The 15943-nt window shown below is 37.4% G+C and overlaps 1 protein-coding gene across 20 annotated transcripts in view; it reads right to left on the reverse strand.

The window, feature by feature from the left end:
* The window catches only part of MYBPC1 (myosin binding protein C1), an 83829-nt gene that overhangs the window by 23042 nt on the left and 44844 nt on the right, over nucleotides 1–15943 (reverse strand). For all 20 annotated transcript variants that reach the window (XM_048218199.2, XM_048218201.2, XM_048218209.2 and 17 more), the window contains 9 exons: nucleotides 15150–15255; nucleotides 14052–14218; nucleotides 12443–12605; nucleotides 11349–11455; nucleotides 10885–11018; nucleotides 3875–4034; nucleotides 2167–2271; nucleotides 1189–1377; nucleotides 172–306 (listed from right to left, as the gene is read on the reverse strand). In XM_048218199.2, coding sequence (XP_048074156.1) covers nucleotides 172–306; nucleotides 1189–1377; nucleotides 2167–2271; nucleotides 3875–4034; nucleotides 10885–11018; nucleotides 11349–11455; nucleotides 12443–12605; nucleotides 14052–14218; nucleotides 15150–15255 — 1266 coding nt within the window. The remainder of the gene's footprint in view (nucleotides 1–171; nucleotides 307–1188; nucleotides 1378–2166; nucleotides 2272–3874; nucleotides 4035–10884; nucleotides 11019–11348; nucleotides 11456–12442; nucleotides 12606–14051; nucleotides 14219–15149; nucleotides 15256–15943) is intronic.

Raw genomic sequence — 15943 nt, forward strand, 5'->3', positions numbered from 1 at the left:
AGTACCAAAGAAGGGCTTAGTTTTTATCCACTTTAGAAGGATGACCTTTGCTTGTTGTTATTTTCAGTAGGAAGGAGATTTCCCAAGAATGAGCAACAAAAGAAAAGGGGGGGGGGGCGCGTATCTCACCTATTGATGATGGAATTCAGTTTAACCACCAGTTGTACTTACTTCCTTCAAAGCAATACTCTAGCACATAGCCGTCTAAACCTGCTGCACCAATCTGGTCTGGGGGCCGCCACCTCATCGTGACAGTGGTGTCAGTCACAGAGTCCACGGTCAGAAGGGTAGGAGGGCTGGTTACAGCTTCAAACATTAAAAAAAAAAAAAAAAAAAAAAAAAAAGACGGAGACAGAAGACATCATTCACTATGGTGGTACAGCACAAACTATGATAAAATGAACTCGGATACAAATAACATTGTACATAGAAGGCCCATGTCTTAATAAAATTCAGTGAAGACTCCTCAAGCGTGTGCTGCGTGGAAGGCAAGGATCTGCTAGGCGTAGAAAATTTTAGAAATGCTTCCACACTTTCCCTCCGGTTTGAGAGGTTTGTGTCGGAGGCTGGGAGGCCCAAGGAAGTTGAAAAAAGTCAAAGTTTTAAGATTTAATGATCCAGAGTAAATTTCCCATTACCTTCTAACTTTAAACTTATACTAAATCTTCTTTCTATTGAAAAAGTACTTCACTACCATAAAGGAGTGAGACATCTTATCTTGGTTTCTTTGTCTTTGTCAAACTGACCTTGTTGGCTCAATAGATAACATTTAAGGTCTGATTGTAAAGCAAAGAGACCAGTTTTCGAGTGTGCTTTGTTGAAGTGGTCCCTGTTTTAGTTACAATGATGACACCTAGGTGCTGGGTTATACCTTCAGAAAGACAAGTGGGGAGTGGTCATGTGTCGGTGAGCTCAGCTAAGTGCTTTAAGCTGGAAGTAGCAACCAGAGCCACCTACGGCTCTCATTGGAATTCTGGTAATAAATTCCAGGGTCTACGTTATAAAGACATTCAACTCTACCAAAGTTGTTTTTCAATTTCTTAGAAAATTACCCCTAACTGCCTCCAACCTTCTGCTCACCCACCACTCTAAGAAGCCTCTAGGTCTGCTCCAGTTAGAGGTTGGAAGGGAGCAGTCACAAGCCAGGGCAATGCTTCACATGACAGAAGCACATCTCTCTTGACTCACCCAAAGGAACAAAAGGCTTGGAGGGCATACTGGGCTTGGAGATGCCAACAGCATTCACCGCAAAGATGCGGACCTCATAGGCCACACCTTCAATCATCTTCTTGGGCTCAAAAGTTGTTTCTTTGCAGAGATCAAAATTTAGCCTCATCCATCTGGAGCTTTGTTTCTTCTTCCTCTCAATAAAGTATCCTGCAAGTGACACAAAATGGAAACTGAGGTTTTGCCATGGTCTCCAAAACTAAATTTTAAGTATTAGAATTCGTAAAATTTCCCATATTCTTAGCACTCTAAGTGAAATAGTCAGGTATGCTTGTATTTTTAAGCCATCTTCTTCCATCAGTTGTTTGAGAGAGATTATAGGGAATACAAACATTAATGTCATAGGAGATAGATAAAAAGAATATAATATTAAAATATTAAAAATAATACAATAAAATTGCACAGGAAGAGAAGAGAGAAAAATAAATCACAGATATGTAGACTGTAGAAACTTACACCATTTCTATAGTTTAGTAATAGATTTGGCTCCGAGTCCCAACAATGTCGGTAAGAAAAAGGAAATGACCAGTTTTATGAGTTCCAAGTAGAAAAAAAAAATCTTGTTCCATAGGGGAAGCAAATTCTTCTAAGTACTTATCTCTAAAAGAAATTTCTTCATAGACATAATTCTATGGAACTAGACATTTACTGACCAGGACAATTTAAAGTTAAACTCATAGATGTTGCAAAATTAGGTATTAAATGTAAATGTCAAACAAAAAAAGAGAACAGGCAGTCAGATGATATTCATCAGAGTTATTTAAATCTCAAGTACTTACAGAGAATTTCAAAATATATTTCAATTTGAATGGATACTTAAAGTTGTGGTATGATAGGTTTTCTTCTAAATGCAATATTTTAAAATGCACTCTATACTAATGAGCATAAAGAAGATTCCAACTCCACTGGCAGTTCCACAGGCAGAATAACTGCAGTTACCTAAGATTGGGGTCCCTCCATCATAGGCAGGAGGCTCCCATTTCATGATACACCAATCATCTCCCACATCTGTCACACTTGGTGCCACTGGAGGATCAGGGATGTCTGTAGCAAACAAACAAACAAAAAAATGGAATAGAATAGAATAAAAAAATAAAATAAAAAAAGAGTATATGAGAGCACAAAGAAAAATGTTAATTGGAAAATAGATTTTTGGTGATAATCGTTGAAGCATTTTTTTTCTGAATACTTTTCCATTCTTATTGAAATGCACATAGTAACTAATTTAGGCAAAAAGTCATGTTCCATATGGGATAAGGGAAGGTGAGTCCAATAAAGATAAAAATAATGATGTATTCAAGTGCTTTGAACTAGTGTCACAACATTAGAGAACAAGCCCCACATGGAACTCAAGACACTTTTCCTTTACCTTAAAAATGGAACTAAGAAATTATTGCCTAATATCAGATGTGATTTTGTTTTGTGTTTTGTTTTTTTTAACTACAGAGTGAACTTTCAGTGGAACTGAGTCAAGGACTAATTGTTGTAAATCAGTTGGAAGAATCAAGATGTTGACTGGTAGAGGGGCACCTGGGTGGCTCAGATGGTTAAGCTTCTGCCTTAGGCTCTGGTCGTGATCTCCAGGTCCCGGATTGAGCCCCATGTAAGACTCCCAGCTCAGCGGGGAGTCTGCTTCTCCCTTTCCCTCTGCCTCTCCCTGGGCTTGTGCTCTCTCTGTCTCTCTCTCTCAAATAAATAAATAAATCTTAAAAAAAAAAAAAAAAAAGATGTCCACTGGTAGAAATCTAAGTCAAAAATGGCAAGTTACCATGTTTTGTTAACATAGTTCAGTGCCTGATAAAGTGACACTAGTTTCTGATCCATTTGAAACACATTTCTTAAGGGAAAAATAAAGTGACTTGAAGAGGCCATGAGAGCTTGGGCCATCAATAATCTGCTGGACTCATTTCACTTGGTTTCAGGCTTAGGAAAAATGTATTTAGGAGGTTATATAAGGACTGATATAGATCTTACCCTTCTAGATGATTGTGATGTTGGAAATTGTTTAGCAATTGTGTTTCAGTAGGTTTAAAGGGCACCGAAAGGGAATATGACTGTGGAGAGCTAATGACCAACAGCCCCAAATGGCTAAACTTAGTTATGCATTCCTGCAACTGGACCTCTAGGCAAGAAAAAAGAAGAGAAAGAGAAAGGAAGCGAAGAGTGGGAAGGGAAGGAAATTTTAAAGATTTTTATTTATTCCTTTGAGAGAGAGAGAGAGACAGAGAGTACACAAGCAGGGGCAGAGACAGAGAGAGAGGGAGAAGCAAACTCCCCACTGAGCTGGGGGCCCGAGGCAGGGGTCGATCCCACAACCCTGGATCATGACCTGAAGGCAGATGCTTAACCATCTGAGCCACCCAGGCACCCCGGGAAGGAAATTAAAAAAAAAAAAAGAAAAAGAAAGAAAGAAAGAAAGAAAGAAAGAAAGAAAGAAAGAAAGAAAGAAAAGAAAAGAAAAGAAAAGAAAAGAAAAGAAAAGAAAAAAGGCAAAGGTAGAAAGATGGTGATTGATAAAATATAGCTATACTGTGTTTTTCTTTGTTGGCTACCCAGAAGAGCCAAAAGAGCCAAGAGCTGCCAAAGTCTTCTCTGGATATGGACATGTCACCTTGATTCTAGAAGTTTGTTGACCCAGAGGACTTACCCACAACTTTAATCTTGATGCTTGCATGTGCTTCCCCAGCTTCATTTTTCAGATTTATGTGGTAAACACCAGAGTCATCTCTTTCAGCGACATCAATGACCAGAGTGCTGCTGTCAGGGTAAGATTCTGCTCTTATCCGGCCACTGCCCTCCATAATAGCCTAAGAAGGAGAGAAACAAAATATGGCACGACCTATATGACAAGGACTACTCCAGAGTGCCTTATAACTTAGGCTGGATGTGGTGCTAATGCCTAAAAGGCATGTTCTTAGTGTGATCCTCCACCAGCCCTAAGGACAAAGGTATTAACATTCCGTATTACACAGCAGAGAGCTGTGGGATTTGTCTCCAAAGCCCACTAACCATGAACTCACCGAAGAAAAAGTTGGAGGACAAAAATATGACTGCAGAAGTGTTATTTTAGGAGAGGAGTCTCTTTGGATGTGAAATTAGAACACTTAAATTCATATCAGGAACTAATCATGATTTGCTTATTTCCTTATATGTCTTGAAAATGTAGAAATACTGAAAAGGGTTGAAGAAGACCACACGCCAATTTTCCATACAAATTGTTGAGTATTGATTTTTCCCTTCTAATAGGACATGAAAGAATGAACATCTAATCCCCAAAGTAATGACAGGGTAGGTTGGGCCTTCCATTATATTTTCTTTCTTTTTTTTTCTCCTCCTCCTCCACCTTCTCCCCCCTTTTCTCTCCCTCGCTTCTTTTTTTTTTTTTTTTAAAGATTTTATTTATTTATTCGACAGAGATAGAGACAGCCAGCGAGAGAGGGAACACAAGCAGGGGGAGTGGGAGAGGAAGAAGCAGGCTCCTAGCAGAGGAGCCTGATGTGGGGCTTGATCCCACAACGCCGGGATCACGCCCTGAGCCGAAGCCAGACGCTTAACCGCTGTGCCACCCAGGCGCCCCCTCTCCCCCACTTCTTTCCTTCTCTCTTTCTTAGGCCAGAAATTTAAAACAGCATTCCAATTTTCTGATTCCTAGGTCATATCTCCTACATGACAATGAACAGCCAGTAGACAAAGAGAAAAAACAGAGGAGGTCAAGGTAATTTAGAAACTGGTAATTTTCTAATAACTATTAAATTAACTCTTTGCTCTTTTGGGTCTGGATTAGGACTCCTACGTCTTCAATAACAAAAGATTGTGACAACAATAAGAATAACTGCGATAGTCTATAGTTTTCATAATTCTGCTATAATTGAACAAAATTTCCTCATATTAGCTAAACTCTAATCTTAAGATTATAAAAGGTGTTCTGCTTTCTTTTTAATGTGAAAAGAGAAATACTTAGGGTGGTTTTTTATTATCTTCTTTAGTTTTCTATATTTTGTTTGCTTGTCTATTGTGCTATCATTTACATAGAGTAAAAGTCACACTTTTTAGACATAGAGTTCTGTGAATTTTGATAAATTTGTGTGATTGTGTAACCACCACCACAATCAAGATACAGACCGTTTCTGTGACCCCCCAACAGTATCCCCATGTTCCTTCACAGTCAGCTCACTCACTGCACACTCTGGTCCCTGGCAACCACCAATCTGTTATTTGTCTCTCTAATTTTCCTTGTTCTAGAATATCATATAAAGGACTCAAACTGTATGTAGCCTTTTGGATCTGTCCTCTTTCACTTAGTGTGACGCTCTTTAGATTCATCCAGGTTACTGCATGTGTTACTAGTATCTTCCTTTTCACTGTTGAGTAGCAGCCTATTGTATATTCCATGTACAGCTGGTTTAAGCATGTACTAACTATATGTTTGCACAGTGGGACTTTTGAGTTGTTTCCAAGCTTTGACAATTATAAATAAAGCTGTTATAAACATTCAGGTACAAGTTTTTGTGCAGACATATATCTTCATTTTTCTAGGGTAAATACCTAGGAATTTTATTATAGAGTTGTATGGCAAGAGCGTGTTTACCTTTGTAAAAAACTACCAAACTGTTTTCCAAAGTGGGTGTACTGTTTTGCATTTCCACCAGTGATGTAGGAGTCTTTAGTTGTTCCATATCCTTATAAGCATTTGGTGTCGTCAGTTTTTAGAAATATTTTTTGTTGTCGCTGTACAGCTTCTTTCATTCAGCATAATGATTCATCTAAGTTGTTGCATACATCAATAATTCATTCCTCTTTATTGCTAGTAGTATTCCATTGTGTGAATATCCTATCATTTGTTTATCCAGTCACCTGTTGACGGACATTTGTGTTGTCTGCGTTTCTGGATACTGTAAATAAGGCTCCTGGGGCTCCTGGGTGGCTCAGTCGGTTAAGCACCTGCCTTGGGCTCAGGTCATGATCCTGGGGTCCCGGGATCAAGCCCTGTGTTGGGCTCCCTGCTCAGCGGGGAACCTTCTTCTTCCTTCTCCCTCTCCCTCTGCTGCTCCCCCTACTTGTGCTCACTTGCTCTCTCTCTCTCACTGTCAAATAAATAAAATCTTTTAAAAAAATAAATAAATTATAAATAAGGCTACTATGACCATTTGTGACTGTAGATTTTTTTGTAGGTTACATTGAATTTTCTACATCTATGATTATGTCATCTATAATAACAATAAGAACAGTTTTATTTTTTCCTTTCCAATATGGATATCCATTATTTCTTTTTCTTGCCTGATTGTCCTGGCTAGAACCTCCAGTACAAACTTGAATAGAAGTGGTGAAGATAGGGGGCACCTGGGTGGCTCAGTCCGTTAAGTGGCTGCCTTCAGCTTGGGTCATGTTACCAGGGTCCTGGGATTGAGGGCCCTCCCCCTCGTGTTGGGCTCCCTGCTTGGAAGGGAGCCTACTTCTCCCTCTCCCTTGCTTGTGTTCTCTTGCACATGCTCTCTTTCTCAAATAAATACAATCTTAAAAAAAAAAAAGTTGTGAGGATGGACATCTCTCTCTTTTGTTCCTGATCTGAGAGGGGAAAGCATTCAATCTTTCACCTTAAGTAGAATGATCATTGTAGGATTTTCACAGATTTTTTTTTTTACCATATTGAGGAAGTTCCTTTTACTTCCTAGTTTGCTGAGAGATATTTATTAGGAATGGATGTTGGGTTTTGTCAAATGTTCTTCTGTGTCTATTGAGATGATCATGCTTATTTTTTCCTGGTTTGTTAATATGTTGAATTATATTAATTGATTTTCTTTCTTTTTTTTTTAAGATTTTAAACATTTATTTGTCAGAGAGAGAGAGAGAGAGCAGGAGCACAAGCAGGGGGAGTGGCAGGCAGAGGGAGAAGCAGGCTCCCCACTGAGCAAGGAGTCCAAAGCAGGACTTGATCCAGGGACCCTGGATCATGACCTGAGCTGAAGGCAGATGCTTACCCAACTGAGCCACCCAGGCATCCCTATATTAATTGATTTTCAAATGTGAAACCAATCTTTGCATTCCTGGGATAAAACCCAGTTGGTCATAATGTATTCCTTTTATATATTGTTGGATTTGATTTGCTGAATTCTGTTTAGAATTTTTCATCTATGTTCATGAGTGATATTGGTTTATGGTCTCTTCTAATATCTTTTCCCGGTTTTGTTATAAGGGAATAACTGGGTTTCAAAAATGAGTTGGGAAATACTCCTATTCTCTTTTCAATTTTCTGGAAGAGTTTGTGTAGAATTGGTATTATTTTCTTCTTAAATTTTTGATAGAATTCTCCAATAAAGCCATCTAGGCCTGGAATTTTCTTTCTGAAACTTTTTAACTACAAATTTTGTTTCTTTAATTGATATGGGGCTATTTAGTACTGATTTAGTAGCATTCTGCAAATTCTGATATGTGGTGTGCTCATAAATATTTTCTAATTTCCTTTGTGGTTTCCTTTTTTTGATTCATGATTTATTCCAAAAAATGTTAGTTTCTAAATATTTGAACGTTTTCCAGATATCTTTGCTATTGATTTCTAATTAATTCCATTGTGATCAGAGAACATACTTTTCATGACTTAAGTCCTTTTACAGTTGTTGAGACTTACTTACGGCCTATCTTGGAAATCTTCCATATGTAATTTTAAAATAATGCCCAATCCGCACGTGTCAGTGGAGTGTTCTATAAATGCTAATTAGACCAAGATGGTTGCCAGTATTGCTCAAACCTGGAATATCCTTACTAATGGTCTGTCTTCTATCAACCACTGAGAGAGGAGTATTGAAATCTCTAATTCATGTATTTTTCTTTGCAATTCTATTATCTTGCTATTTGTTTTCTACTTGTTTCATCTGTTCTTTATGCCTCTTTTTCTGCCTTTTTTAAGGTTAATTAAATTTTTTTGTGTGATTTCATATTATGTCCTTTGTTGGCTTATGAGCTATAACTTCTTGTTTATTATTTCAGTGGTTCCTTTAGGGCTTATAGTATACATCTTTAACTTTTCAGCCTACCTTCCTGTGATATTACAATAGCATACCTCCCTTCCGACCCTCCTAATTCTTGCCTTCCATTTCTCCCCTCTTGACCTTATGTTTCTATTGTCATAAATTTTACTTACATTTATGTTACAAACACCACAGTGCATGGTTATTATTTTTGCTTAAACAGTCAATAATCTTTTTAAGAGACTTAAATAATAAGAAAAAAACTCTTATGTTTATCTATGTAGTTGTCATTTCTGATGCTCTTTGTTCCTCTGTGAAAATGTTTCCATCTGGCATCATTTTCCTTCAGATTTAAGGACTTCTTTTAGCATTCCTTATAGTGCAGGTCTACCAGCGATGATTTCTTTCGGTTTTTATATATATGAAAATAATTTTGTTTTGCCTTCATTTCTGAAAATTCTTTACTCAGTATAGAATTGTAGGTTGAAGGTTTTTGTAGAATTTGTAGAATTTTTTAGAATTCATAGATATCTAGGTTGACAGTTTTTTCCTTGATGTTGCTCCACTGTTTTCTCACTTGCTTTGCTTCTAGAAAGAACTGCTGTCACTCTTGTCTTTGTTTCTGTATATTTAATGTGATTTTTTTCACTGTCTACTTAAAAGTCTTTTTTTCTTAATCACAGGTTTTGAGCAATTTGATTATAATGGGTCTAGGTGTGGTTTTATTAATGTTTCTTGTGCTTAGGTTTTATAGAGCTTCTTGTATCTGAAATTTTAGTTTTTATCAAATTTGGAAAAATTTTGACCCTTATTTCTTTACATATTCTTCTGTCCTCTTTGGGGACTCCAAATACACAAATATTTCCCTGCTTGAAGTTGTTCCAAAGCTCAATGATGTTGGTTTTTTTTCTCTAGAAAACAAACACTCATTTTTTGATTAATAAATTATTCCTTTTAAACATTTTTTTAATCTTTATTTTTTAAAAAGACGTTATTTATTTATTAGAGAGAGAGAGACAGAGAGCATGAGAGAGAGAGAGAGCACAATCAGGGTGGAGGGGCAGAGAGAGAGGGAGAAGTAGGCTCCCCATTGAGCAGAGAGCCCCACATGGGGCTTGATCCCAGGACCCTGGAATCGTGACTTGAGCCAAAGGTGGACACCGAACTGACTGAGCCACCCAGGCACCCTTTCTTCTTCTTTTTTTTTTGTTTTAAAGAGAGAGAGAGAGAGTAGAGAGTAGGGTTGAGGGGCAGAGGGACAGAGAGAATCTTAAGTAGGCTCCACATCCAGAGTGGAGCCTAACCCGGGGCTCAATCTCATGACCCTGAGATCATGATCTGAGCTGAAATCAAGAGTTGGATGCTTACCTGACTGAGCCACCCAGGTGCCCCAATAAATTATTTTTTAAAGCAGATTTAGACTCACTGCAAAATTGAATGGAAAGTTCAGAGAGTTCTCATATATACCGTTCCCTACACATGCACAATCTCCTCCTCAACTGACATCCCACATCCCATATTTGTTACAGCTGATGAACCTACATTGACACATCATTATCATTCAAAGTCTATATTTACATTAGGGTTCACTCTTGTGTTATACATTCTGTGGATTTTGCAAAATCTTTAATGGCAGGTGTCCATAATTATAATATCACATGGAATAGTTTAACTGCCCATAATACACTTTATATAGGGAGCCACAGAGTGACACTCGAGCTTGTACTACTCTACCACGCCAACCTTATTTAGTATTCTCCTCATTCACTCTGACCCAGCCATACAGGCTTTTTTTTTTCAACTCTTTCAATACATCAAGTTCATTTTCTCCTCTCCTCTTGTCCTTTGCACATGCATTGACTTTACCTGGAAATCTTTTTCCTTTGATCTTCACATAATGGTTTCCTTGTTCTTCATAGAGACTATTGTCATTTACCTCACAATCACTTGCTAAGCATATTACCCTGTTTTTTAAAAATCTTCATAGCACATATTACTATCCAAAGTGATTTTGCTCATTTATTTATTTAATAATTTATTGTCTATTTCTCGTCTACCCCATTCTCTGACACCCATTAGAATGAAAAATGGGCCACATACAGAAGAATAAAACTGGACCATTTCCTTACACCATACACAAAAATAGGCTCAAAATGGATGAAAAACCTAAATGTGAGACAGGAATCCATCAAAATCCCAGAGAAGAACACAGGCAGCAACCTCTGTGACTAGGGAATGGGGGTTTGGGGTAACCAGGTGATCGACATTAGGGGGAGCACATGATGTAACGAGCACTGGGTATTATATAAAACTGATGAATCACTGAACTCTACCTCTGAAACTAATAATACATTATGTTAATTGAATTTAAATTAAAAAAAGAATGAAAAATGGGATCTTGTTCACTGTACATAAAAACTTGCCCAGTGAAAAAACAAACAGCAACACACACATACACACAAACTTGCCTGGTCACATGGCAGGTACTTAGAAATATGAAAAGTAAATGAATGATGATTATATTTACATGAAAATCGGTGATCTTTCTTAATCAAAGGCATTATATCTATACTGAACCACTGTATATATATTTGCTTTCTTCTTTCATCTGACTAATGGAAGGTAGGAAGTGCAATGGGCAGTGTGTGTGTGTGTGTGTGTGTGTGTGTGTGTGTGTGTAAGTAAAACAAACCTTATCTGCTCGGCTCCAAATGGCTTTGGGAGGTGGTTCTCCAGAGATAGGAATCTCAAGACGAAGCTTGCTTCCTGCAATTACTGTCACTGTATTGTCAGCATCAAGACCATCCAGGATGATTTTAGGAGGATCTAGAATATAAAACATGGCCTTTGTTATCAGACAATCATTTCCGTGTGAATATCTGGGCTAATACTTTGCTAGTGCTGAACATCGGTAGTCACCAATATTTTATCTGGCCAAAAATATAAAAGGAGTCAAAGTAGTTGGTGGCTGGCACCTTGCAAAACAACTTCACTATAAGACTTCTTAAGAACCAACTATTATAATTAATGACAGACCAATTCATGTATTTTTTCTTTAAATATCACAGTTTTGAATATGTTACATTTCCAAGGTAAGCAAACAACAACAACAACAAAATCAAGAACACAAAACTCTGCAATGATTCATCTACTCACCAATAACATGAACTTTGGCAGGCAAAGTAATAGGGTAGGCATCTGGTGCAAATACATAATCACCTTCATCTTCAATGAGAGCATTGGCTATCACTAACTTGTGGATTCTAAGGAAACAAGAAAAACATTTCTAAGAATTTACAAAGACTTTAGGTTGTTTATGGCCCAACTGAAGAGACACCTGGCCTTTATCTGATTAACTTATTTAGGGTTGGCTGGAGAGAAAGATAGATCAGGAAATAGAGAGAGAATATAATGTGAAGGCTTAATTATCCTATTTATTGACCTATACTAAAAATTCGTTTTGGAGTATACGAAATTATCTGTACAAAACTTGCTTATTATGCATGTGAGAGTCTATTATTCCTTTCTCATCATACAGTTTTTTAAAAAAGACTAAAATATAATATCTCACTAGTGCTACACTTTAAGATTTAAGAACTTACCAAGAATAATCTTCTTTACCAAGATAAAGAATAATCTTTAACATTTAAGATGTTAAATCTAAAAGCAGTAGTTCTTAACTTTTTGGGGGGGTTAGTGAGTATCTGATGGACACCATGGATCCTCTCTCTAGAGAAAAGTGTGTATTTTTGTATACACAGACCTTGCTTACAGCTTCAGAGGATTTATGGGGCCCCCAGAAGTTCATTCATGATCTCCTAGGATCCACAGATCCAAGGTTAAGAACTCTTGCCTTAAATCTTTCCTAGATTCTAGATTATTATGTCCACCTCAAAAATTGTGGGAGGTCATGCAACACTTACTAGTTAGGGACCGTTAATCCATTTTGATTGATTCTTTAACTAGGATTCAATATCAGTCCTTTAACCTCATGTTTAGATGGAAAGGATTGGTTGATGGCTTTTGAATAGCCAAAGCACCATGCCATGAGGTGCAGATAAAGGATCACTGGTAGGACATGATATAGAACAGAGAAATCATATGTTCTTGCTATTTGGAAGCAAAGAACCAGACACAGATCCTCTCTTTCTGACTACTCTCCAAACCTCCTCACCAAATATGTAATTTAGGAAGTGGAGAAAGTGGATATGGGGACCAGCCCTCCCTTATGGGTCACCTAACTTGCTTACCTTCCCTTGTGAACAATCTTTAGACGGTCACTTTCCTGAACAGGTAGGCCATTTTTAGTCCATTTTCCTGATATGTATTCAGAGATTTCACACTTCAAGCAGATTTCTTTTCCAAGGTGTACAGTTTGATCAGTCAGAGGTGTCAAAATCTTCAGAGGTTTCACTACAGAAAAATAGATAGTTATAGATGCCAAACTCAAACTCCGGACAGGCCAAGGCGGTATCTTATTTTGAAAATGAGAATTTGCTCCAGTGCAATTGATATGTTAGGGGACAACTGGAACATAACACAGATTTTGTGTTTGATGATGCAGGATTTCATTCATATAAAGGAGAAAATGGCACCCAGCTGACTGAGCCAAGTAGGACTGCACAAAATGCACACACACACACACACACACACACACACACGTCAAACATCTACCAGCTACCTGAATTCACTCATGCAGTATGAGCCACACTCACGCACATCTGAGATTACCACTGTCCATCCCATTTCAAAAAAACCTCTTTCCACAACTTCACAGTGGCTCACTAGCTACAACACTTTCCACACCACTTACACAAGCAAATTCCAGGTCTCATTTAACATAAAGTGCCATATTTATTAACTACTTGACATATGTAAAACTATGATACTGTTTTTTTATTAGGTTCTTTTTTTTTTTTTTTAATGTGTGGCTGACAAAATTTTTGAGTGTTGTGCCCATAACCTCACTTTCCCCATTAATCTTGTGGTTTTATTGCATGATTTTGTATAGCATAGTGATTTTAGAAATGCATATATTGCATTATAGCAGAACTGACTGTAATTGCTTTAAATGAATACAAATATCAGGTAAGGGTCTGCCTATGGTTGAAAAAGTTTTTTTATATTAAACGAAAATGGCCGAAGTTCTGTAAAGCATAAGGAATGTAACTGAGATAACCTCTGAATAATTCAGTGAGCCTGTGGATCACAATTGGACTAAGAAAGAAGTAAGGAAGTAGGATTTCTGCTCTGCATGTATTACCAAACTTCCGGTGAGATTTGCTATTTTAATTTTCATGGCTAACTGGAAGAGACACACTCTGCTGTTGAGGACTGACTATTATTTGGGGGCACTTCGGGAAGTACAGAAACTCTTTTATGCCTCTGGATCCTAGTAGCAAATGGGTTCTTACAATGTTCTCATTCGAGCCTCCTTGGTTTGGGCAACTTCCTTCACACTCCAGATGTAATTGCAGAATGTTGAATGTTTATCTAATGAATAGATAGCGAATTCACCCATAGGTTATACAAACATCAGGGTTTTATATCACATCTAGGTATTTACCATCTATTTATGTGGTCTTGGGATTAAAGTATTTCTGAACTATTTGGATAACTTCTCTGGCAGGTGATTTTTAGACTCCCCAATACTGTGTTTTACTATTAAATTGAGTAGTTGGTTTCCATCTCAGAGACCCTGACTGATGTGACATAGACACTCAGTTAGAATGGAATCCAATTTTACATATATAAAATTGCCACAAGTAGAAATCAAATAGATTGAAACTAAAATTGAATTAACAAACGCAACACCAATAGTTAGCCAACTTGGAAGACACCCAAAGAAATCTTACTTACAGCCAACACTAAGCTTAGCAGATGACTGTCCTCCTGTTGTCATTACAGAATATTCTGCACTGTCAGCCTTTGTTGCTCCTTCTATGATCAAAATATGTTTTTTGCCCTCAACTTTAATTCGGTATCTTGATTTTGGACCAGGGATAATCTCCTCACCATTCTTAAACCTGAGTTAAAACAGATTATAAAATAGATTTTAAAAAGAGTTTTATAAAAGACCCTTCAGGAGATGGACATTATTGGTCTTGTTTTTTTGCTAGATCCTGGGATTTAAGAACAATTTGTTGAATTAAAGAATGTATGGATCATTGTATCAAATGGATTCATAATGTAACAAGTATTGTCTGAAAAATTACATTAGAAGAACATTAAGCCCCTTCTTCCCATTCAAGATGCTGAGTGGATATTACCTCTTGACCCACATTGTAGGAATAGCATCATTTAATATGTTTTAAAGTTAGCTATGATTCTAGATTGGAACAAACATTCTACTCTGTGCCAATCACCACAGATACATGCTGTGTAATTTACTATACTTCTCAACAAAGAATTTCATTTTACGATTCTGAATCTCTTACCCTTAATTTTGAGGTTACTCACAAAGAACTTGAGAAAACACTCCCTATCCAGACCAAAAAAAAAAGCCTTTATTTTTTAAAGTAATTGGTGATTCTTAGCCTAAAATATTTTCCCATGGTACTATAACATTAAGGTAACTGGGGATTAAGTGAAAAAAAATATGTAAGTATATTTTTCCACGTAAGTTGCCAGCATGACATAGTGAAAGTAAGCAAAGTGTAGAAGTTAAGAACATCCACAGGATTTGGAGTCTAAAAGACCCGGGCAACTGTAAGTCACCCATTTCTTAGTAAGTGCCTACTTCCCCTACATTTACCAACCTAGATTTCTAGATTGCTTTCTAGTTTTATGGGTGAAAAAACCCCCAAGCACCTTCACAGTTTTAGTTACCATTTCTACTAAGACAAATGAAGTTGTGATTCTTTTCGTATGTGTAAAAGCCATTTCCTGTTCTCCAATCTATGAAGGTACATTTTTTTAATCTATTAAAAATGGACAGATCTCAGGAAAGCTATTTACCATTTCACATTGGCATCGTCTTCAGACACCTCACATTCTAATTCCACTCTTTCCCCACAGTAAGCATTCGTATCTTCCAGCTGTTTGGTTACCATAACTGGAGGCTCTAGTGTGAAAAAAAGGGAGAATCAGAATCATTAAATGTCCAAAACCTGCTCATGACCACAGATTTGTTCACAGATGAAAGACCAACAGTAAGAAAGTATCATCTACCCTACGGCTACAGTTAGATGGTGGTAGATAGTTGGTGGGTTTTATTACACCTTTTTTGGCAAAGTAGATAGCTGGTAACCCTGGGTAGGTTTCCTCAGAACCAATCTTCTCAGAACTCTTCAAATCGGATCAATTATTGCTCTGGAGAGCTGACAAAACATGTATCAAATATCCTTCTTTTGGCAAATGAGAAACCATGTGATAGACATTTCTGATGAAGGAGAATCTGTAACAGTAGGATTCCTTGATTCTGGTTCTAGATGGATGATAGAGATTACAGAGCTGTCTGTATTCAGAGGGCTTCATGGACACCCTTCGGCTCTTTCACAGTGTTTTAGTAAATGATTGTCCTTAGCGTCCGCAGTGTCAACCACTGATACCCTTTTATTAATGAAGCTGGTTTCAAGAGAAATCTATTTGTGATCAGCTGAATGTGTGAAATGAGGACTATCCAGTAGAGTTTGTTGGGTTTCAGAAACTATAACCAGGATAATTATATACTGCTTGCTTGAGTCAAAAGCATGAGGCATTCTGACTCACCAGTTTTCTTTCTCCTCTCAGCTTTTCTAGTCTTCAACAAA

Source organism: Ursus arctos, unplaced genomic scaffold, assembly GCF_023065955.2.
Source record: "Ursus arctos isolate Adak ecotype North America unplaced genomic scaffold, UrsArc2.0 scaffold_21, whole genome shotgun sequence".
Lineage (NCBI taxonomy): Eukaryota > Metazoa > Chordata > Mammalia > Carnivora > Ursidae > Ursus > Ursus arctos.